Genomic DNA, 24,232 nt, shown 5'->3' on the forward strand with positions numbered 1-24,232 from the left:
CAAAAATGACATTAACATTGTTGTTGCATGAACAATGGATTTACATGTACTTTACTCTCCTGAAAACATTGCTCTGAGATTTTCACATTTTTGTTCTCAAAAACTTGACTAGTTATCTATGAAGCTGAACCTTATACAGGAAATTATTACATACTTCTATATTCACAGTGAGTAGGGATTCATGTCATGGCCACAAACTTGATCTACAAAGGGAATCAAACCCCTTTGAACCTTTCCTACTGATACTTCTATTGTATGTCCTCAGATAGTATCTCACTCGTCTCTACTGTATGCACCTTCTTCATTCACAGCACCCTCTTTGTAACATCTTCTCATCTCTCATCAACTTGAGGAAATTGAAGTTAAAGACAGTGGACACTATTGGTATGTGTCAAAGACCAGTCTTCTCACTTGGTGTATCTCAACAATTGCATAAAATAATAACCCTGTGAAAATTTGAGCTCAATTGGTCATTGAAGTTGCGAGATAATAATGAAAGAAAAAGTACCCTTGTCACACGAAGTTGGTTGCTTTCATCAGATGCTTGAATTCGAGACCTCAAAATCTAATTCTGAGGTCTCAAAATCAAATTTGTGGAAAATTATTTCATTCTCGAAAACTACGTTACTTCAGAGGGAGCCGGTTCTCACAATGTTTTATACTAACAACAGCTCCCCATTACTCGTTACCAAGTAAGGTTTTATGCTAATAATTATTTTGAGTAATTACCAATAGTGTCCACTGCCTTTAAGACACAACCTTTTTGGGTTGAATAGCATAGTCAAATCTTCTGGCTAGTATGGGCATTTCAGACAGTGCAAGTGACTTGTGGCTGATGTACTCTCTAACTGGTTTGTAGAATGTTTACTAGTAGGGGTTTGGGTTGTCGTGTATGTCACAAACAAGTTGCTTCTTTTAACCAATAATATAATTTTTGTTTTGGGGTTTCTGTTCATAATGTGCATTCGAAGCTGGGTATTATGCCCTTGTTAGTTTTGGTGTTAAATATTTCACTCAGGTTAAAATGCTCACATGATTGGTTGATTTTAAAAGAATTCTAATTGTTTGGTGCTTTTCAGTTTGGACAGTTCAAATAATTGAATGCTTCAGTGATAAATGACAAATTATTATCCTTAGTTACCATAGCGAGTAGCTTGTACCAAAATGCCCGTAGCAGCCATGACACTTGATCTATGTCCACGCAAGCACAAAGGTAAAAAAAAAGCTCACCTTCTGAAATGACTCTTTCAGATGTTTTCCTTATGAACATTCTACATGTTTTTGTAAACAAAACAACATTTCAGTTGTGTGTAAGTTGTGGGAAAAATCTGATGTGATTTTGCTTTTGAAGAACCATTTGAGTCTTTTTTTTTAAAGAACCTTTTTAAAATTATTCTTTGGGATGCCTTGTGGCTCATGGTCATGCATTATTGCACTGCGTTGGAGGGCCACATGCCCGGTGGCCAGAAGGACACTATGCCCTGTAGTTATCTTTTCAAAACATTTTTTTTGTTATTTTATGCAAGGAGCTCATAACCATTCCAATCTCAGGAGAACTTGCACCGACATATTTTATTGTTTAGAGTCTACTCAAATTGGCCTAGTATTAACTATCAAGAGTACACAGACAGCTAGACATTATGTTTTATTTTTTCATGCAAGGCATTTCACAGGTAGCTAATGAGATTCAGACAATTTGAAAGAACAAATATGTCAATTACTAATGGGATAGTATTACAATAACATATCAGCAAAATGTCTCTTTATAAAGTGTTCCTTTTAAATGGAGTGTAGTTGGTGTCAAACTTGCCTTAGGTGACAAAAGCCCTCATTTAGTTGGTCTGTGTAGGGTAAGGCAATTAAAATGTTAACAAATATTATTTAAGAGGGTGTTTACGTAAGTTTTTTTAAACATGTAGGATTATGTGGTATTTTTTATTTATTCTCGTATTTTGTTTAAAGAAGTTAGTGGTAATAAATCCTTACACGAAAATCCTAAAAACTTGTAAAATGTTGTCTTTTTTTTTTTAGGATCAAGTAAGTTTTGAAAATCTACATACTATTTTTTTCTGACCAAAATTCTACCAAGGAAATCAGAGTGCAAGGATGACAGGATTGGACTAAACCTTTTTTTTTTTTTTTTCACAGATAACGAGTTTCCTGTGTTTCCTGCATGTGTTGATATCACCTTCCCAACATCCCCGGGTGAACCATCAGCTTATATCACCTATGATGTCCCAAATGCTATGGATAATTCTGGTAACCTCGTGACTGTTAATTGCGTCTACGTAGCATTTGATGGAGCCTTGCTTTATCAAGGAGTACACCAAGTTCTGTGCATTGCCATTGATCAGGAGCATGAAGATAGTCCATATACTACTTGTATATTCAACATTACTATCCAAGGTAAGTGGACAAAGTTTTTTCTGTAAAGCCATTTTTGGGGTTTTGGATTTGGTTGTGTCAGAGCCAAAATAATGTATATCTGAGAAGAAAGACAACAAATTATTAGGCATGAGTTTGAAATTGTCAAAACATTGTATCTTGCTGAAAGTAGCCCAGGATAAACACACAAAACTAGTACTGAGAGTGCTAAAAAGGTGACTTGTTTATGAAACTTTTGAGTGGTAGGTCCCCAGTTAGATTTCAAATGCAAGCAAAAACTACAGTTTCAATTGGCCAGAAGTTCCCCCTAGAAAAACGGTGGCCCCCCCCCCTGTGCATTCGTGAAATTTTGCCCCTGGTTTTGGTACTAAAGATATGTTCAGTTTTCAAGAGTTCAGGAGACAGGTTTAAGATAGGAGAAAACCTAATTGGATTGGAACATGAAAGGTCCTAGCCCCTGTTAGAATTTGAACCTCACAGATTAAATGCAGGGAGAGAAACCAATAAGTGCTATTACAGGATTCTTTTACTGAACCTCGATTCCCACTGCCAGTGCCTACTAAATAAAATCCCCAGGATTCTTCCGGAGAATCTGTACCCCACTGCTTACCCATTGTCGTGTCAGACTTGGCGCAACTTTCCTGGGGAAAATGAAGAGTCTGTATGAACCCTCTCATTCATCTCACTCAACACTACTCCCCGTAAGGGTACCTTTTTCCCAACTAAGACTGGGACTCAAATAAAAGGGGGCACTCGGTTAGGCAGGGAGGGCCCAGACTCGCACTTGGCTTCTAACAAAATGGCAGACCATAGCTATGTATAACATCAATGCAAGGGTCTATAACTAAATGCCAATGGTACTTATAAACGTTGTTACAGATATGGAATCGCCTAATATTACCTGCCCTAGCAATCTGACTGTATATACGGATTCTGGCAAGAATTATGCAACAGTTTCGTTACCAATGGAAGAGTCATCTGTCGACAACTCTGGATTCATCCCCGTCATTGATGTCATTTATGACAGTATGATGTACAGTGTTGGAGATGATGTATTGTTCAACCTTTCGATGTCGCCACATATAGTGCAGTACTTAGCTACAGACAACTCTACTAACAATGCAACTTGTGATTTCAATATCACAGTTATAGGTAGGTAATTTACACTGTGAATACCATTTTACTATTCCACCATGACAGAGGAAAAAACAACAGTTTAGGATCCCTGATTATTTGGAAATCAATTTGTGTTTACAAAAGCATCAAATTATAAAATAGAAAATGGTTCTTCAGAGAATTATTTCTGTCTGAAATACTGTCAAATTTGAGGACATTTGAAAACCAGGGTGTCATCAGCACTTTTTTTGATTGCCAGATTTGGAATAAGCATTTGTATGAATGTGCGCTTATTTTGTTATAAACAAAATTGTTGTTTTCAAATATTGTTGAATTAAAGTTACATTTTTTATTTTTCAAGAACGAAGCATACATCCCTTTAAATTTGATTTATCCATGTTCCTTTGCCAGACAACGAAGACCCCATTCTGATGTGCCCAGAAAATGTTGAAATGCGTGTAACACACGGAGAGCTATACGGCACACCAACATGGCCGCCGCCAGTCGTAACTGACAACTCGGGGGAAATTGATGTGATATCTGCATCCCATATCAACGGCACAAGCAAGTTCTACGTCAATGTTATAGAAACTGTGGAATACAATGCTACAGATTATTCCGGCAATGTCGGCTACTGTAACTTCACTGTTCTTGTAATAGGTAGGTCAAATATTAATGATACCTCACCATGCAATGCCTCAAATCTTATATACTCGGAAGCACTGTACAGGATGAAAATGAAATCTTATCAATGTTTTTTTTTTCTAGACGATGTGCCACCTATACTGGCCTGTCCAGCCAATCGAACCGATCCAACAGAGTTCAACAGTTCCTTTGCCATTGTCTACTGGGACCTGCCGACAGTGATGGAAAACACCCCAGCTATGGTTGATCTGACATCAGACGTGGATAATGGCACTTCAGTCAACCTCGGTGACACGCTGACAGTCACCTACACTGGCACTGACGCTTCAGGAAACAATGCCACTTGTTTCTTCAAAGTCACTGTCAATGGTAAGTAAGGGTCGTGTCACACCGAGCAATTTACAGGCAACAGTTTTTCCAAGAAGAGAATCTATTCACATTTGAATGTTCTCATTTTATTCTTGGTGATCATAAGACACTGTTTGAAAAAGTAATCAAGGTTGTTTTGTAGCATGCACTGCAGTTGGTTGCTTCCAAGTTACCTGTAAAATTTGCCTTGTGTTACAAGGCTTTAATGCTACTTGTAGGTTGTCCACCAAACCAGGGTTTGGAATGTGTATTTTACAGGCAGGAGAGATGGGATGGAAGGGTTATATATGTACCTTTACTGACTGGGACAACTCCCAAGAAATAATTGTTAAAACAAGGGTCAAAATTAATTGTTTTAAAAGCATATCTACACTCAGATAGAAATCTTATATTTTGAAAACTATTATCAATTTTGTCTTTATTATTTCATGTACATGTAGATGAGGCCATGAACACATTTACACCTTGTTTTGAATATGCTGAGATATAACAAACAAGCCTAAGATATTTTGTTTGTCACAAACTGAGGCTTGGAGGGTTACATATTTTATATTTATATATATTTTTAAATATTTTATACAAGTAAAGTCGGTCTGTCAAACATTTCTTTCCAGATACGGAGCCTCCACAAATTGATTGCCCAGTCAATCAAACAATTACTACAGATCTTGGTCAGAACTTTTCTACATTTGCCCTACCTCCTGAAGCCTATTCCTATGATAACTCTGGAGACTCACCCACCATCACAATAGAATTTGATAATTCAGTGTTTAACGTCGGTGAAAGCGCTATGTTCAGTTTGGAAACGTCTACACATCAAGTGTTGTACATTGCTACGGATGCTGCCATGAACAATGCTACTTGTTGGACCAACTTCACTGTAATAGGTACATTGGATTTTGTTCTGATTTGATTTTCTTTCTTGAAATTGCCTTAAAAGTAATCGGTAATCAATAGCTGTTATTACACAGATAGGGCCCAGGCCTATTGTATTCCATTAAGGCCGAATCAAAAATAAGTTAAAAATTGTAAAATTATTGCTGAATATTTGTTGTCTTTTACCAATTTTCAGATAAAGAGGCTCCAAACATAACGTGTCCTGAAAATATAGTCAATAATACTGAACCTGGTTTACCAAACGCCACTGTCGTCTGGTCTGAACCTATTGTCACAGACAACTCTGGACAGGACGTTCTGTTCTTGGGAGATGTAAATTCAGGATCTACCTTCGACATTGGTTCGCATGTTGTGATCTATAACGCAACAGATAGCAGTAACAACATTAACTATTGCAACTTCACCATCCAAATTATAGGTAAATATTTTCTCATCAAATCTGTGACAACCCACACATGATGATGCATAGTATTTGTGTACGGCAGTCTTCAAGTTTACTTTCAAATACTCAATATATTGCACTTTCACTGTTACTATTTTTAGCTCAAGTATGAATGGTTAAATCTTGCTTTAGGAGTACAATATTGGATCAGAGAATAATAGTGACTAGTTTCATTATTGAAACTCATTCATTCTAAAGTTCCAACCAGTGCTGATCCTTCAGAGAATTGATTTCTTCTAAAAACTCACTGAATCTTAAAATCATACCAGTACCAATCCTCAAAAGTTAGATTTCTAAGGCACATTTTATCTCATATTATTATTATTTTTATTATTAAAAAACTTTATGATGTGATGTTTTCCCTTCAGATAATGAGCCTCCTGTGTTTGACAGTTGTCCAGACCTCCACTTTTTCACATCTGTTGGTCAACCCACGGCATATGTTACCTATACAGTCCCTACTGCCACAGACAACTCTGGTGGCAATGTGACTGTAAATTGCCCCTCTGTAATGTTTGATGGAGAGTATCTTCCAATTGGTCTTCATGATGTAGCTTGTATTGCTATAGATCAAGATAGTCCAGACGGTCTGAATTCAATATGCATGTTCAACATTACTGTACAAGGTAACGTATTCTGAATGCATAGTATTCTTTATATGGACAGTAATTACAGTTCTGTAGTCACATCAATGTTACAAAAATTTTCATTTTATTATGAATAATTTGTTCATCTTTTTTTGTATTTTTGTTTAAGGGCCATTTAAATTTTTTAATCAACTTCGAGGGTCATATCTTCTGGCCTTTTGTTACTTTTTGGACTTCATTGTCTTCATATTCAAGGACCATATCTTCTGGCTAACTTTGACCTATGACTCGGTAGTACTTAAAATCAGACAAAAGGGGCCTAGGACTTGTTAGAACTTAAACTCAGACAAAAGGGGACTGTAAGACTCAGTGGGTAGGACTCAGAACTCAGACAGCAGGGAAGAAAGAATTTTACTACTCACATTTTTAACGACACATACCTTGTGAGACCCATACAATGTATGTTTGTACAATTTGACTCCCAAATAATGACAGACCATATTTGCATACGACATCAGTGCAAAAACTATAATGCCAATGGTACTTGTAAACCTTGTTACAGATATGGAATCGCCTAATATCACCTGCCCTAGCAATCTGACTGTATATACGGATTCTGGCAAGAATTATGCAACAGTTTTGTTACCAATGGAAGAGTCATCTGTCGACAACTCTGGATTAACCCCCAGTATCGATGTCATTTATGACAGTATGATGTACAGTGTTGGAGATAATGTATTGTTCAACCTTTCGATGTCGGCGTATCTAGTGCAGTACTTAGCTACAGACAACTCTACTAACAATGCAACTTGTGATTTCAATATCACAGTTATAGGTAGGTGATTTACACTGTGAATACAATGACAGAGGAAACAACAAATGTGTAGGATCCATTATTTTTTTGAAATCAATCTGTGAAAGAATGGAAAGTACATTATACTTTTTGGAGGTGAGACAAACTATTTCCCATTCTTAGTTTTCAAAAGCACTCAATTCATCAAATTATTAAACAGAAACCTGTTCTTCATGTAATTAATTCTGTCTGAAATACTATCAAATTTTAGGACATTTGAAAACCAGCATGTCATCGTCACTCTTTTTGATTGCCAGATTTGGAATAAGTGTGTGTATGAATGTGCGTTTCATTTGTTTTGTTCAAAAACCAAGCATAAAACATCCCTTTAAATATGATTTATCTATGTTCCTTTTCCAGACAACGAAGACCCCATTTTGACGTGCCCAGAGAACGTTGAAATGCTCGTAACACATGGACAGGTATTCGGCACACCAACATGGTCGCCGCCAGTCGTAACTGACAACTCTGGAGAAATTGATGTTATATCTGCATCCCATATCAACGGCACAAGCTCGTTCTACGTCAATGTTATAGAAACTGTGGAATACAATGCTACAGATTATTCCGGCAATGTTGGCTACTGTAACTTCACCGTTCTTATAATAGGTAGGTCAAATATTTATTTTTTAAGGCAACGGTCATAGATTGAAGTTTTCATTCAACGCAATCCTGTGTTATGAGCAAAATAACCAGAAAGACTTGATAAAAGTCGCATGTGAAATGTTCAGCTGAAAACAGTATCTACTTGCTGAGAAAACAGCAAAAATCCGTTCAGCATTTTCCATTCATGTTTTAAAGTAAGGTGACAGAAGCTATCAACCATTGCTTTTATATGAATCTTTTTATTAAATTATTTTTACTTTCGACAATTGCAATGCTTCTCACCAGGACCCAGATTCATAAATCCTGTAAGCACAAAACCTTGAATGTGCGAGAATAACTCCAGTGAAACCAATGAAAAACTCACTCGGCGGTAGTAGCTAAAGTAGTAGTCCCGGCCGATTTCCTACCTTTCACCCAGGTAGCAGTTAATAAGCAGAACTAAGAAGTCTTCCAAATACTGAAAATCTAATCTTCGGCAGTAGCAAGACAAATTCTCAAAAGAACATAATCTACCCAGCAAGTAGATACCAACTTAGTGTTACCGCAAACCAAATATGCATTGATACCTCACCATGCAATGCCCCAAATCCCATATACTCGGAAGCACTGTACAGGATGAAAATGAAATCTTATCAATGTTTTGTTTTGGTTTCTAGACGATGTGCCACCTATACTGGCCTGTCCAGCCAATCGAACCGATCCAACAGAGTTCAACAGTTCCTTTGCTATTGTCTACTGGGACCTGCCGACAGTGATGGAAAACACCGAAACTATGGTTGATCTGACATCAGACGTGGATAATGGCACTTCAGTCAACCTCGGTGACACGCTGACAGTCACCTACACTGGCACTGACGCTTCAGGAAACAATGGCACTTGTTTCTTCCAAGTCACTGTCAATGGTATGTAAAGATCTTGGACAGTTCTTTTCAGAACTGAGAAGTCTCCTGGACAAAATCCAAAGAAATATACTCCCCCGTAGTTCAATCAAGACAGTAAAAAAAAAAACTCTACCTGGCAAGTACATGTAGATTCACAATTAGTGATATTGCAAACCAAATATTACATATTGATTCCTCACCAAGCAATGCCTCAAGAAACAAGTAGTCAAACCTGATTCCATACTGTAGAAATTCAAAAGGATAGATTTCTGCAGACAAATCTTGCCGAGTTTTTTTCCACTGTGTTTATAATTTATACAAGTAAAGTCGGTCTGTCAAACATTTCTTTCCAGATACGGAGCCTCCACAAATTGATTGCCCAGCCAATCAAACAATTACAACAGATCTTGGTCAGGACTTTTCTACATTTGCCCTGCCTCCTGAAGCCTATTCCTATGATAACTCTGGAGACTCACCCACCATCACAATAGAATTTGATAATTCAGTGTTTAACGTCGGTGAAAGCGCTATGTTCAGTTTGGAAACGTCTACACATCTAGTGTTGTACATTGCTACGGATGCTGCCATGAACAATGCTACTTGTTGGACCAACTTCACTGTAATAGGTACATTGAGTTTTGTTCTGATTTGATTTTCTTTCTTGAAATTGCCTTAAAAGTAATCGGTAATCAATAGCTGTTATTACACAGATAGGGCCCAGGCCTATTGTGTTGCATTAAGGCCAGTTCAAAAATAAGTTATAAAAATTGAAGAATTATTGCTAAATATTTGTTGTCTGTTTCCCATTTTCAGATGAAGAGGCTCCAAACATAACATGTCCTGAAAATATAGTCAATAATACCGACCCCACTTTGCCATATGGCACTGTCGTCTGGTCTGAACCTATTGTCACAGACAACTCTGGACAGGACGTTACGTTCTTGGGAGATGTAAATTCAGGATCTACCTTCGACATTGGTTCCCATGTTGTGATCTATAACGCAACAGATAGCAGTAACAACATTAACTATTGCAACTTCACCATCGAAATTATAGGTAAATATTTTCTCATCAAATCTGTGACAACCCACACATGATGATGCATAGTATTTATATATGGCAGTCTTCCAGTTTACTTTCTAATATTTGATTTATATTGCACTCTCACTGTTTTAATGTTTAGCTAAAAGTACAAGATTGGATCAGGGAATAAAAGTTATTCATTTCATCATCAAGTTCCAACCAATGCCGATCCTTCAGAGAATTGTTTTCATCTAAAAACTCACTGAATCTTAAAAACATACCAGAATCAATTATGAAGAGTTAGATATCTAAGACACATTTATTTTCGCTCATGCTATTATTATTTTTCTTATTAAAAAACTTTATGATGTGATGTTTCCACTTCAGATAATGAGCCTCCTGTGTTTGACAGTTGTCCAGACCTCCACTTTTTCACATCTGTTGGTCAACCCACGGCATATGTTACCTACACAGTCCCTATTGCCACAGACAACTCTGGTGGCCATGTGACTGTAAATTGCCCCTCTGTAATGTTTGATGGAGAGTATCTTCCAATTGGTCTTCTTGAGGATGTGGCTTGTGTTGCTATAGATCAAGATAGTCCAGACGGTCTGAATTCAATATGCTTGTTCAACATTACTGTACAAGGTAACGTATTCTGAATGCATAGTATTCTTTATATGGACAGTAATTACAGTTCTGTAGTCACATCAATGTTACAAAATTTTTCATTTTATTATGAATAATTTGTTCATCTTTTTTTGTATTTTTGTTTAAGGGCCATATCTTCTTATTGCCATTCCATCCTTTTTTAATTTTTTAATCAACTTCGAGGGTCATATCTTCTGGCCTTTTGTTACTTTTTGGACTTCATTGTCTTCATATTCAAGGACCATATCTTCTGGCCAACTTTGACCTATGACTCGGTAGAACTCTGAGAAAGGGGGCCTAGGACTCGGTAGAACTTAAACTCAGACAAAAGGGGACTGTAGGACTCGGTGGGTAGGACTCAGAACTCAGACAGCAGGGAAGAAAGAACTTTACTACTCAAATTTTTAACGACACATGCCTGGTGAGACACACACAATGTATGTTTGTACAATTTGACTGCCAAATAATGACAGACCATATTTGCATCCGACATCAGTGCAAAAACTATAATGCCAATGGTACTTGTAAACCTTGTTACAGATATGGAATCGCCTAAAATCACCTGCCCTAGCAATCTGACTGTATATACGGATTCTGGCAAGAATTATGCAACAGTTTCGTTACCAATGGAAGAGTCATCTGTCGACAACTCCGGATTAACCCCCAGTATCGATGTCATTTATGACAGTATGATGTACAGTGTTGGAGATAATGTATTGTTCAACCTTTCGATGTCGGCGTATCTAGTGCAGTACTTAGCTACAGACAACTCTACTAACAATGCAACTTGTGATTTCAATATCACAGTTATAGGTAGGTGATTTACACTGTGAATACCATTTTACTATTCCACCATGACAGAGGAAAAAACAACAGTTTAGGATCCCTGATTATTTGGAAATCAATTTGTGTTTACAAAAGCATCAAATTATAAAATAGAAAATGGTTCTTCAGAGAATTATTTCTGTCTGAAATACTGTCAAATTTGAGGACATTTGAAAACCAGGGTGTCATCAGCACTTTTTTTGATTGCCAGATTTGGAATAAGCATTTGTATGAATGTGCGCTTAATTTGTTATAAACAAAATTGTTGTTTTCAAATATTATTGAATTAAAGTTACATTTTTTATTTTTCAAGAACGAAGCATACATCCCTTTAAATTTGATTTATCCATGTTCCTTTGCCAGACAACGAAGACCCCATTCTGATGTGCCCAGAAAACGTTGAAATGCGTGTAACACACGGAGAGCTATACGGCACACCAACATGGCCGCCGCCAGTCGTAACTGACAACTCGGGGGAAATTGATGTGATATCTGCATCCCATATCAACGGCACAAGCAAGTTCTACGTCAATGTTATAGAAACTGTGGAATACAATGCTACAGATTATTCCGGCAATGTCGGCTACTGTAACTTCACTGTTCTTGTAATAGGTAGGTCAAATATTAACGATACCTCACCATGCAATGCCTCAAATCTTATATACTCGGAAGCACTGTACAGGATGAAAATGAAATCTTATCAATGTTTCTTTTTTCTAGACGATGTGCCACCTATACTGGCCTGTCCAGCCAATCGAACAGATCCAACAGAGTTCAACAGTTCCTTTGCCATTGTCTACTGGGACCTGCCGACAGTGATGGAAAACACCCCAGCTATGGTTGATCTGACATCAGACGTGGATAATGGCACTTCAGTCAACCTCGGTGACACGCTGACAGTCACCTACACTGGCACTGACGCTTCAGGAAACAATGCCACTTGTTTCTTCCAAGTCACTGTCAATGGTAAGTAAGGGTCGTGTCACACCGAGCAATTTACAGGCAACAGTTTTTCCAAGAAGAGAATCTATTCACATTTGAATGTTCTCATTTTATTCTTGGTGATCATAAGACACTGTTTGAAAAAGTAGTCAAGGTTGTTTTGTAGCATGCACTGCAGTTGGTTGCTTCCAAGTTACCTGTAAAATTTGCCTTGTGTTACATGGCTTTAATGCTACTTGTAGGTTGTCCACCAAACCAGGGTTTGGAATGTGTATTTTACAGGCAGGAGAGATGGGATGGAAGGGTTATATATGTACTTTTACTGACTGGGACAACTCCCAAGAAATAATTGTTAAAACAAGGGTCAAAATTAATTGTTTTAAAAGCAGATCTACACTCAGATAGAAATCTTATATTTTGAAAACTATTATCAATTTTATCTTTATTATTTCATGTACATGTAGATGAGGCAATGAACACATTACACCTTGTTTTGAATATGCTGAGATATAACAAACAAGCCTAAGATATTTTGTTTGTCACAAACTGAGGCTTGGAGGGTTACATATTTTATATTTATATATATTTTTAAATATTTTATACAAGTAAAGTCGGTCTGTCAAACATTTCTTTCCAGATACGGAGCCTCCACAAATTGATTGCCCAGTCAATCAAACAATTACTACAGATCTTGGTCAGGACTTTTCTACATTTGCCCTACCTCCTGAAGCCTATTCCTATGATAACTCTGGAGACTCACCCACCATCACAATAGAATTTGATAATTCAGTGTTTAACGTCGGTGAAAGCGCTATGTTCAGTTTGGAAACGTCTACACATCAAGTGTTGTACATTGCTACGGATGCTGCCATGAACAATGCTACTTGTTGGACCAACTTCACTGTAATAGGTACATTGAGTTTTGTTCTGATTTGATTTTCTTTCTTGAAATTGCCTTAAAAGTAATCGGTAATCAATAGCTGTTATTACACAGATAGGGCCCAGGCCTATTGTATTGCATTAAGGCCAATTCAAAAATAAGTTATAAAAATTGAAGAATTATTGCTAAATATTTGTTGTCTATTTCCCATTTTCAGATGAAGAGGCTCCAAACATAACGTGTCCTGAAAATATAGTCAATAATACCGACCCCACTTTGCCATATGGCACTGTCGTCTGGTCTGAACCTATTGTCACAGACAACTCTGGACAGGACGTTACGTTCTTGGGAGATGTAAATTCAGGATCTACCTTCGACATTGGTTCGCATGTTGTGATCTATAACGCAACAGATAGCAGTAACAACATTAACTATTGCAACTTCACCATCCAAATTATAGGTAAATATTTTCTCATCAAATCTGTTACAATTACCTACACATGATGATGCATAGTATATGTATATAGCAGTCTTCAATTTTACTTTCCAATATTCACCAATTACTGCACTTTCATTCACTGTTACAATTTTCAGCTCAAGTATGTAACGGTTAAGTCTTACTTTAAAAGTACAAGATAGGATCATCATTTTAATAAACATTAGTTTTAATCTTTAAATTTATTTATTCCAAAGTTTGTACCAGTTCTAGTCCTCCAGAGAGATCCCTCCGAAAGCATGCAGATAATTTATTATCATTATTATTAATTATTATTATTGGTTTATTAAAAATGCAAACATGGCAACAAGAAAAGCAGAAATTGCGAATGCATACATACACAGGTGTAAAGAAATGTTACTATTACTGTAATCTATGTTCATGCCATGACCAATATTCATGACCAATATTGATGAAAATTGTTTTGTTTGGTTGTATGGTGTACTTAATGAAAACAGTGTAATGGAATTGATTTGTAATACATTGCAGAAGTGAATTTTAAGTTAAGTACAAAACCAACAAATAGTTTAATTTGTATTAGTCTTTAATATTGTATCATTGTTTCTAAAAATAAAAATATGTTTAAAAAAGAACAGTGTAGAAACTTTTTTTTTTTTGGTAGTGTTTGAATTGTGTCACAATGAATTCATTCTTGTACATAGCCATCTTAACTGATAATTGTTTTTTTTGTTTTGTTCGAGTGGAGTTATTCTACTCCGTTTATTCAACAAACAACAACATACATCACTTAACCACATTAATAAAGAAGCGCAATAAATACTGCTAAAACAAACATTAAATAAATATACAAGTATATACACAAAAACAATTTAGCGTGAAGTTTTCACGAAATAAGGAAAAACCAAGGGACTTAATTAAATTAAATAATTCTTTATTGAATATCAAGCTTCTTCTGACTTCATCACACGATGGTCACTTGACTCTGACATATTCATGGTTTGACCACCTTGACATTTTCAAAAAACATCTTTGACTTGAGTGAAAATGTTTGTCAGAATGATCAAAATTACAAACTGTTTTGAAATCACTATTTATGAGTCGCCTGTCATTCAGTACAATTGAGTTTTCATTATTTTGTAGATCAATTAAATATTAATAATTTCATGAAATATTTATTTCTAATTTAGATAATGAGCCTCCTGTGTTTGACAGTTGTCCAGACCTCCACTTTTTCACATCTGTTGGTCAACCCACGGCGTATGTTACCTACACAGTCCCTACTGCCACAGACAACTCTGGTGGCCATGTGACTGTAAATTGCCCCTCTGTAATGTTTGATGGAGAGTATCTTCCAATTGGTCTTCATGAGGATGTAGCTTGTGTTGCTATAGATCAAGATAGTCCAGACAATCTGCATTCAATATGCTTGTTCAACATTACTGTACAAGGTAACGTATTCTGAATGCATAGTATTCTTTATATGGACAGTAATTACAGTTCTGTAGTCACATCAATGTTACACAAATTTTCATTCTATTATGAATAATTTATTCATCTTTTTTTGTATTTTTGTTTAAGGGCCATATCTTTTTATTGCCATTACATCCTTTTTTAATTTTTTAATCAACTTTGAGGGTCATATCTTCTGGCCTTTTGTTACTTTTTGGACTTCATTGTCTTCATATTCAAGGACCATATCTTCTGGCCAACTTTGACCTATGACTCGGTAGAACTCAGACAAAGGGGGCCTATGACTCGGTAGAACTTAAACTCAGACAAAAGGGGACTGTAGGACTCGGTGGGTAGGACTCAGAACTCAGACAGCAGGGAAGAAAGAACTTTACTACTCAAATTTTTAACGACACATGCCTGGTGAGACACACACAATGTATGTTTGTACAATTTGACTGCCAAATAATGACAGACCATATTTGCATCCGACATCAGTGCAAAAACTATAATGCCAATGGTACTTGTAAACCTTGTTACAGATATGGAATCGCCTAATATCACCTGCCCTAGCAATCTGACTGTATATACGGATTCTGGCAAGAATTATGCAACAGTTTCGTTACCAATGGAAGAGTCATCTGTCGACAACTCTGGATTCATCCCCGTCATTGATGTCATTTATGACAGTATGATGTACAGTGTTGGAGATAATGTATTGTTCAACCTTTCGATGTCGGCGTATCTAGTGCAGTACTTAGCTACAGACAACTCTACTAACAATGCAACTTGTGATTTCAATATCACAGTTATAGGTAGGTGATTTACACTGTGAATACCATGACAGAGGACACAACAAATGTGTAGGATCCCTTATTTTTTTGAAATCAATCTGTGAAAGAATGGAAAGTACATTATACTTTTTGGCGGTGAGACAAACTATTTCCCATTCTTAGTTTTCAAAAGCACTCAATTCATCAAATTATTAAACAGAAACCTGTTCTTCATGTAATTAATTCTGTCTGAAAAACTATCAAGTTTGAGGACATTTGAAAACCAGCATGTCATCGTCACTCTTTTTGATTGCCAGATTTGGAATAAGTATGTGTTTGAATGTGCGTTTCATTTGTTTTGTTCAAAAACGAAGCATAAAACATCCCTTTGAATATGATTCATCTATGTTCCTTTTCCAGACAACGAAGACCCCATTTTGACGTGCCCAGAGAACGTTGAAATGCTCGTAACACATGGACAGCTATTCGGCACACCAACATGGCCGCCGCCAGTCGTAACTGACAACTCGGGGGAAATTGATGTTATATCTGCATCCCATATCAACGGCACAAGCTCGTTCTTTGTCAATGTTATAGAAACTGTGGAATACAATGCTACAGATTATTCCGGCAATGTCGGCTATTGTAACTTCACCGTTCTTATAATAGGTAGGTCAAATATTCATTTTTTAAGGCAACGGTCATAGATTGAAGTTTTCAGTCAACGCAATTCTGTGTTATGAGCAGAATAACCAGAAAAACTTGATAAAAGTCTCATGTGAAATGTTCAGCTGAAAACAGTATCTACTTGCTGAGAAAACAGCAAAAATCCGTTCAGCATTTTCCATTCATGTTTTAAAGTAAGGTGACAGAAGCTATCAACCATTGCTTTTATATGAATCTTGTTATTAAATTATTTTTTACTTTCAACAACTGCAATGCTTCTCACCAGGACCCAATTTCATAAATCCTGTAAGCACAAAACCTTGAATGTGCGAGAATAACTCCAGGACTTCCTTTATGATGACGTGAGCAAGCTAGTCAACACGTTAAAACCATCAAAAACTCACTTTGCGGTAGTGAAGTTAAAGAGAAGTCCCCTGGATCCACTAAAGCTAAAGTAGTAGTCCCGGCCGATTTCCTACCTTTCACCCAGGTAGCAGTTAATAAGCAGAAAATCTAATCTGCGGCAGTGGCAAGACAAATTCTCAAAAGAACATAATCTATCCATCAAGTAGATACCAACTTAGTGTTACCGCAAACCAAACATGCATTGATACCTCACCATGCAATGCCCCAAATCCCATATACTCTGAAGCACTGTACAGGATGTAAATGAAATCTTATCAATGTTTTGTTTTGGTTTCTAGACGATGTGCCACCTATACTGGCCTGTCCAGCCAATCGAACCGATCCAACAGAGTTCAACAGTTCCTTTGCCATTGTCTACTGGGACCTGCCAACAGTGATGGAAAACACCCCGGCTATGGTTGATCTGACATCAGACGTGGATAATGGCACTTCAGTCAACCTCGGTGACACGCTGACAGTCACCTACACTGGCACTGACGCTTCAGGAAACAATGGCACTTGTTCCTTCCAAGTCACTGTCAATGGTATGTACGGGATGTGACACATGAGGCACTTTACAGGCAACCGGTTTCAGGCAACCTCCAGGGAGAGAATCCATTCACATAGGATAAGAACTATCATATAAGCTGAAGTAGTAGTCCCAGCCAATTGTCTTCCTTCCACCAAGATAGTAGTTAAAAGCAGGACAGTTCTTTTCAGAACTGAGAAGTCTCCTGAACAAAATCCGAAAAAAAATACTCTGCGGTAGTACAATATATAGCAAGACGGTAAAAAAAAAAAACTCTATCTGGGTGGCAAGTACATGTAGATACGCACATGGTGATACTGCAAACCAAATATTATATATTGATACCTCACCAAGCAATGCCTCAAGAAACAAGTAGTCAAACCTGATTCCATACTGTAGAAATTCAAAAGGATAGATTTCTGCAGACGAATCATCTTATTTTTTTCTCACTGTGTTTATATTTTATACAAGTAAAGTCGGTCTGTCAAATATTTCTTTCCAGATACGGAGCCTCCACAAATTGATTGCCCGGCCAACCAAACAATTACAACAGATCTTGGTCAGGACTTTTCTACATTTGCCCTACCTCCTGAAGCCTTTTCCTACGATAACTCTGGAGACTCACCCACCATCACAATAGAATTTGATAATTCAGTGTTTAACGTCGGTGAAAGCGCTATGTTCAGTTTGGAAACGTCTACACATCAAGTGTTGTACATTGCTACGGATGCTGCCATGAACAATGCTACTTGTTGGACCAACTTCACTGTAATAGGTACATTGAGTTTTGTTCTGATTTGATTTTCTTTCTTGAAATTGCCTTAAAAGTAATCGGCAATCAATAGCTGTTATTACACAGATAGGGCCCAGGCCTATTGTATTGCATTAAGGCCAATTCAAAAATAAGTTATAAAAATTGAAGAATTATTGCTAAATATTTGTTGTCTATTTCCCATTTTCAGATGAAGAGGCTCCAAACATAACGTGTCCTGAAAATATAGTCAATAATACCGACCCCACTTTGCCATATGGCACTGTCGTCTGGTCTGAACCTATTGTCACAGACAACTCTGGACAGGACGTAACGTTCTTGGGAGATGTAAATTCAGGATCTACCTTCGACATTGGTTCGCATGTTGTGATCTATAACGCAACAGATAGCAGTAACAACATTAACTATTGCAACTTCACCATCCAAATTATAGGTAAATATTTTCTCATCAAATCTGTGACAACCCACACATGATGATGCATAGTATTTGTGTACGGCAGTCTTCAAGTTTACTTTCCAATATTCACAATTTATTGCGCTTTCACTGTTTACATTTTTAGCTAAAGAGTGGTTAAAATCTTTCCATAAAAGTACAAGATTGGATCAGCGAATAATAGTTATTGGTTTTACTATTGAAACTCATTCATTATAAAGTTCCAACCAATGCCGATCCTTCAGAGAATTGTTTTCACCTAAAAACTCACTGAATCTTAAAACAGACCAGTACCAATCCTCAAAAGTTAGATTTCTAAGGCACATTTTCACTCATATTATTATTATTTTTCTTATTAAAAAACTTTATGATGTGATGTTTCCACTTCAGATAATGAGCCTCCTGTGTTTGACAGTTGTCCAGACCTCCACTTTTTCACATCTGTTGGTCAACCCACGGCTTATGTTACCTACACCGTCCCTACTGCCACAGACAACTCTGGTGGCCATGTGACTGTAAATTGCCCCTCTGTAATGTTTGATGGAGAGTATCTTCCAATTGGTCTTCATGAGGATGTAGCTTGTGTTGCTATAGATCAAGATAGTCCAGACGGTCTGAATTCAATATGCTTGTTCAACATTACTGTACAAGGTAAGGTATTCTGAATGCATAGTATTCTTTATATGGACAGTAATTACAGTTCTGTAGTCACATCAATGTTACACAAATTTTCATTTTATTATGAGTAATTTGTTCTACTTTTTCTGTATTTTTGTTTAAGGGCCATATCTGTTTATTGCAATTACATCCTTTTTTAATTTTTTAATCACCTTGAGGGTCATATCTTCTGGCCTTTTGTTACTTTTTGGACTTCATTGTCTTCATATTCAAGGACCATATCTTCTGGCCAACTTTGACCTATGACTCGGTAGAACTCTGACAAAGGGGGCCTAGGACTCCGTAGAACTTAAACTCAGACAAAAGGGGACTGTTGGACCCGGTGGGTAGGACTCAGAACTCAGACAGCAGGGGAGAAAGAACTTTACTACTCACATTTTTAACGACACATGCCTTGTGAGACACACACAATGTATGTTTGTACAATTTGACTCCCAAATAATGACAGACCATATTTGCATCCGACATCAGTGCAAAAATTATAATGCCAATGGTACTTGTAAACCTTGTTACAGATATGGAATCGCCTAATATCACCTGCCCTAGCAATCTGACTGTATATACAGATTCTGGCAAGAATTATGCAACAGTTCCGTTACCAATGGAAGAGTCATCTGTCGACAACTCCGGATTAACCCCCAGTATCGATGTCATTTATGACAGTATGATGTACAGTGTTGGAGATAATGTATTGTTCAACCTTTCGATGTCGGCGTATCTAGTGCAGTACTTAGCTACAGACAACTCTACTAACAATGCAACTTGTGATTTCAATATCACAGTTATAGGTAGGTGATTTACACTGTGAATACCATTTTACTAATCCACCATGACAGAGAAAAAAAAAACGTGTAGGATCCCTGGTATTTTGAAATCAATCTGTGAAAGAAGGGAACGTCACTAATAATTTTGGCGGTGAGACAAACTATTTCCCATTCTTAGTTTTCAAAAGCACTGAATTCATCAAAATATTAAACAGAAACATGTTTTGAGAGAATTATTTCTGTCTGAAATACTGTCAAATTAGAGGTCGGTTGAAAACCAGCATGTTATCGTCACACTTTTTGATTGCCAGATTTGGAAAAAGTGTGTATATAAATGTGCGCTTAATTTTTTTTTTCACAAACGAAGCATAAAACCTCCCTTTTAATTTGATTTACCTATGTTCCTTTGCCAGACAACGAAGACCCCATTCTGACGTGCCCAGAAAACATTGAAATGCTTGTAACACATGGACAGCTATTCGGCACACCAACATGGCCGCCGCCAGTCGTAACTGACAACTCGGGGGAAATTGATGTTATATCTGCATCCCATATCAACGGCACGAGCATGTTCTACGTCAATGTTATAGAAATTGTGGAATACAATGCTACAGATTATTCCGGCAATGTCGGCTACTGTAACTTCACTGTTCTTGTAATAGGTAGGTCAAATATTTATTGTTCATGTCAACGTTCATAGTTGAAGTTTTCAGTCAACGCAATCCTGTGTTATGAGCAAAATAACCAGAAAGACTTGATAAAAGTCGCATGTGAAATGTTCAGCTGAATACAGTATCTACTTGCTGAGAAAACAGCAAAAATCCGTTCAGCATTTTTCATTCATGTTTTAAAGTAAGGTGACAGAAGCTATCAACCATTGCTTTGAAAGGAATCTTGTTATTAAATTATTTTTACTTTCAACAACTGCAATGCTTCTCACCAGGACCCAATTTCATAAATCCTGTAAGCACAAAACCTTGAATGTGCGAGAATAACTCCAGGACTTCCTTTATGATGACGTGAGCAAGCTAGTCAACACGTTAAAACCATCAAAAACTCACTTTGCGGTAGTGAAGTTAAAGAGAAGTCCCCTGGATCCACTAAAGCTAAAGTAGTAGTCCCGGCCGATTTCCTACCTTTCACCCAGGTAGCAGTTAATAAGCAGAACTAAGAAGTCTCCCAAATACTGACAATTTAATCTGCGGCAGTAGCAAGACAAGTTCTCGAAGAACATAATCTACCCATCAAGTAGATACCAACTTAGTGTTGCCGCAAACCAAACATGCATTGATACTTCACCATGCAATGCCCCAAATCCCATATACTCGGAAGCACTGTACAGGATGAAAATGAAATCTTATCAATGTTAATTTTTTCTAGACGATGTGCCACCTATACTGGCCTGTCCGGCCAATCGAACAGATCCAACAGAGTTCAACAGTTTCTTTGCTATTGTTTACTGGGACCTGCCGACAGTGATGGAAAACACCCCGGCTATGGTTGATCTGACATCAGACGTGGATAATGGCACTTCAGTCAACCTCGGTGACACGCTGACAGTCACCTACACTGGCACTGACGCTTCAGGAAACAATGGCACTTGTTTCTTCCAAGTCACTGTCAATGGTATGTAAAGATCTTGGACAGTTCTTTTCAGAACTGAGAAGTCTCCTGAACAAAATCCAAAAAAATACACTCTATTGTAGAACAATATACAGCAAGACAGTAAAAAAACTAACTCTACCTGGCAAGTACATGTAGATACCTAATTAGTGATATTGCAAACCAAATATTACATATTGATTCCTCACCAAGCAATGCCTCAAGAAACAAGTAGTCAAACCTGATTCCATACTGTAGAAATTCAAAAAGATAGATTTCTGCAGACGAATCATCTTATTTTTTTCTCACTGTGTTTATAATTTATACAAGTAAAGTCGGTCTTTCAAACATTTCTTTCCAGATACGGAGCCTCCACAAATTGATTGCCCAGCCAATCAAACAATTACAACAGATCTTGGTCAGGACTTTTCTACATTTGCCCTACCTCCTGAAGCCTATTCCTATGATAACTCTGGAGACTCACCCACCATCACAATAGAATTTGATAATTCACTGTTTAACGTCGGTGAAAGCGCTATGTTCAGTTTGGAAACGTCTACACATCAAGTGTTGTACATTGCTACGGATGCTGCCATGAACAATGCTACTTGTTGGACCAACTTCACTGTAATAGGTACATTGGATTTTGTTCTGATTTGATTTTCTTTCTTGAAATTGCCTTAAAAGTAATCGGTAATCAATAGCTGTTATTACACAGATAGGGCCCAGGCCTATTGTATTGCATTAAGGCCAATTCAAAAATAAGTTATAAAAATTGAAGATTTATTGCTAAATATTTGTTGTTTATTTCCCATTTTCAGATGAAGAGGCTCCAAACATAACGTGTCCTGAAAATATAGTCAATAATACCGACCCCACTTTGCCATATGGCACTGTCGTCTGGTCTGAACCTATTGTCACAGACAACTCTGGACAGGACGTCACATTCTTGGGAGATGCAAATTCAGGATCTACCTTCGACATTGGTTCGCATGTTGTGATCTATAACGCAACAGATAGCAGTAACAACATTAACTATTGCAACTTCACCATCCAAATTATAGGTAAATATTTTCTCATCAAATCTGTTACAATTACCTACACATGATGATGCATAGTATATGTATATAGCAGTCTTCAATTTTACTTTCCAATATTCACCAATTACTGCACTTTCATTCACTGTTACAATTTTCAGCTCAAGTATGTAACGGTTAAGTCTTACTTTAAAAGTACAAGATAGGATCATCATTTTAATAAACATTAGTTTTAATCTTTAAATTTATTTATTCCAAAGTTTATACCAGTTCTAGTCCTCCAGAGAGATCCCTCCGAAAGCATGCAGATAATTTATTATCATTCTTATTAATTATTATTATTAATTGTTATTATTGGTTTATTAAAAATGCAAACATGGCAACAAAAAAAGCAGAAATTGCGAATGCATACATACACAGGTGTAAAGAAATGTTACTATTACTGTAATCTATGTTCATGCCATGACCAATATTCATGACCAATATTGATGAAAATTGTTTTGTTTGGTTGTATGGTGTACTTAATGAAAACAGTGTAATGGAATTGATTTGTAATACATTGCAGAAGTGACTTTTAAGTTAAGTACAAAACCACCAAATAGTTTAATTTGTATTAGTCTTTAATATTGTATTATTGTTTCTAATAAAAATATGTTTGAAAAAGAACAGTGTAGAAACTTTTTTTTTTTTTGGGTAGTGTTTGAATTGTGTCACAATGAATTAATTCTTGTACAGCCATCTTAACTGATAATTGTTTTTTTTGTTTTGTTCGAGTGGAGTTATTCTACTCCGTTATTCAACAAACGACAACATACATCACTTAACCACATTAATAAAGAAGCGCAATAAATACTGCTAAAACAAACATTAAATAACTATACAAGTATATACACATAAACAAATAAAAACAAGTTAGCGTGACGTTTTCACGAAATAAGGAAAATCAAGGGACTTAATTAAAATAAATAATTCTTTATTGAATATCAAGCTGGTTCATCTGACTTCATCACACGATGGTCACTTGACTCTGACATATTCATGGTTTGACCACCTTGACATTTTCACATAACATCTTTGACTTGAGTGAAAATGTTTGATTGTTTCACTGTCAGAATTATAAAATGAAAAACTGTTTTAAAACTTCCATTTGTGAGTCGCCTGTCATTCAGTACATCTGAGTTTTAATTATTTTGAAGATCAATTAAATTTTAATAATTTCATGAAATATTTATTTCTAATTTAGATAATGAGCCTCCTGTGTTTGACAGTTGTCCAAACCTCCACTTTTTCACATCTGTTGGTCAACCCACGGCGTATGTTACCTACACCGTCCCTATTGCCACAGACAACTCTGGTGGCCATGTGACTGTAAATTGCACCTCTGTAATGTTTGATGGAGAGTATCTTCCAATTGGTCTTCATGAGGATGTAGCTTGTGTTGCTATAGATCAAGATAGTCCAGACGGTCTGAATTCAATATGCTTGTTCAACATTACTGTACAAGGTAACGTATTCAAAATACATGATACATGTATTCCTTTGGTGTAAATCTTTTAATCAACTTC

The 24,232-nt window shown here is 36.7% G+C and overlaps 1 protein-coding gene across 1 annotated transcript in view; it reads left to right on the top strand.

Annotated features, from left to right (window-relative positions):
• The window catches only part of LOC117297670, a 44,553-nt gene extending 20,520 nt beyond the window's left edge, over positions 1 to 24,033 (top strand). Inside the window, exons 13-44 of the mRNA XM_033780818.1 lie at positions 2,149 to 2,406; positions 3,265 to 3,537; positions 3,913 to 4,161; positions 4,270 to 4,515; positions 5,130 to 5,402; positions 5,588 to 5,830; positions 6,223 to 6,480; positions 7,004 to 7,276; positions 7,655 to 7,903; positions 8,557 to 8,802; positions 9,135 to 9,407; positions 9,595 to 9,837; positions 10,192 to 10,452; positions 10,996 to 11,268; positions 11,644 to 11,892; positions 12,001 to 12,246; positions 12,860 to 13,132; positions 13,320 to 13,562; positions 14,747 to 15,007; positions 15,551 to 15,823; positions 16,202 to 16,450; positions 17,152 to 17,397; positions 17,884 to 18,156; positions 18,344 to 18,586; positions 18,977 to 19,237; positions 19,780 to 20,052; positions 20,442 to 20,690; positions 21,409 to 21,654; positions 21,992 to 22,264; positions 22,452 to 22,694; positions 23,911 to 23,963; positions 24,013 to 24,033. Coding sequence (XP_033636709.1) covers positions 2,149 to 2,406; positions 3,265 to 3,537; positions 3,913 to 4,161; positions 4,270 to 4,515; positions 5,130 to 5,402; positions 5,588 to 5,830; positions 6,223 to 6,480; positions 7,004 to 7,276; positions 7,655 to 7,903; positions 8,557 to 8,802; positions 9,135 to 9,407; positions 9,595 to 9,837; positions 10,192 to 10,452; positions 10,996 to 11,268; positions 11,644 to 11,892; positions 12,001 to 12,246; positions 12,860 to 13,132; positions 13,320 to 13,562; positions 14,747 to 15,007; positions 15,551 to 15,823; positions 16,202 to 16,450; positions 17,152 to 17,397; positions 17,884 to 18,156; positions 18,344 to 18,586; positions 18,977 to 19,237; positions 19,780 to 20,052; positions 20,442 to 20,690; positions 21,409 to 21,654; positions 21,992 to 22,264; positions 22,452 to 22,694; positions 23,911 to 23,963; positions 24,013 to 24,033 — 7,793 coding nt within the window. The remainder of the gene's footprint in view (positions 1 to 2,148; positions 2,407 to 3,264; positions 3,538 to 3,912; positions 4,162 to 4,269; positions 4,516 to 5,129; positions 5,403 to 5,587; positions 5,831 to 6,222; positions 6,481 to 7,003; positions 7,277 to 7,654; positions 7,904 to 8,556; positions 8,803 to 9,134; positions 9,408 to 9,594; positions 9,838 to 10,191; positions 10,453 to 10,995; positions 11,269 to 11,643; positions 11,893 to 12,000; positions 12,247 to 12,859; positions 13,133 to 13,319; positions 13,563 to 14,746; positions 15,008 to 15,550; positions 15,824 to 16,201; positions 16,451 to 17,151; positions 17,398 to 17,883; positions 18,157 to 18,343; positions 18,587 to 18,976; positions 19,238 to 19,779; positions 20,053 to 20,441; positions 20,691 to 21,408; positions 21,655 to 21,991; positions 22,265 to 22,451; positions 22,695 to 23,910; positions 23,964 to 24,012) is intronic.
• The last annotated feature ends 199 nt before the right edge of the window (positions 24,034 to 24,232 follow it).

This window comes from Asterias rubens, chromosome 12 (assembly GCF_902459465.1).
Source record: "Asterias rubens chromosome 12, eAstRub1.3, whole genome shotgun sequence".
NCBI lineage: Eukaryota > Metazoa > Echinodermata > Asteroidea > Forcipulatida > Asteriidae > Asterias > Asterias rubens.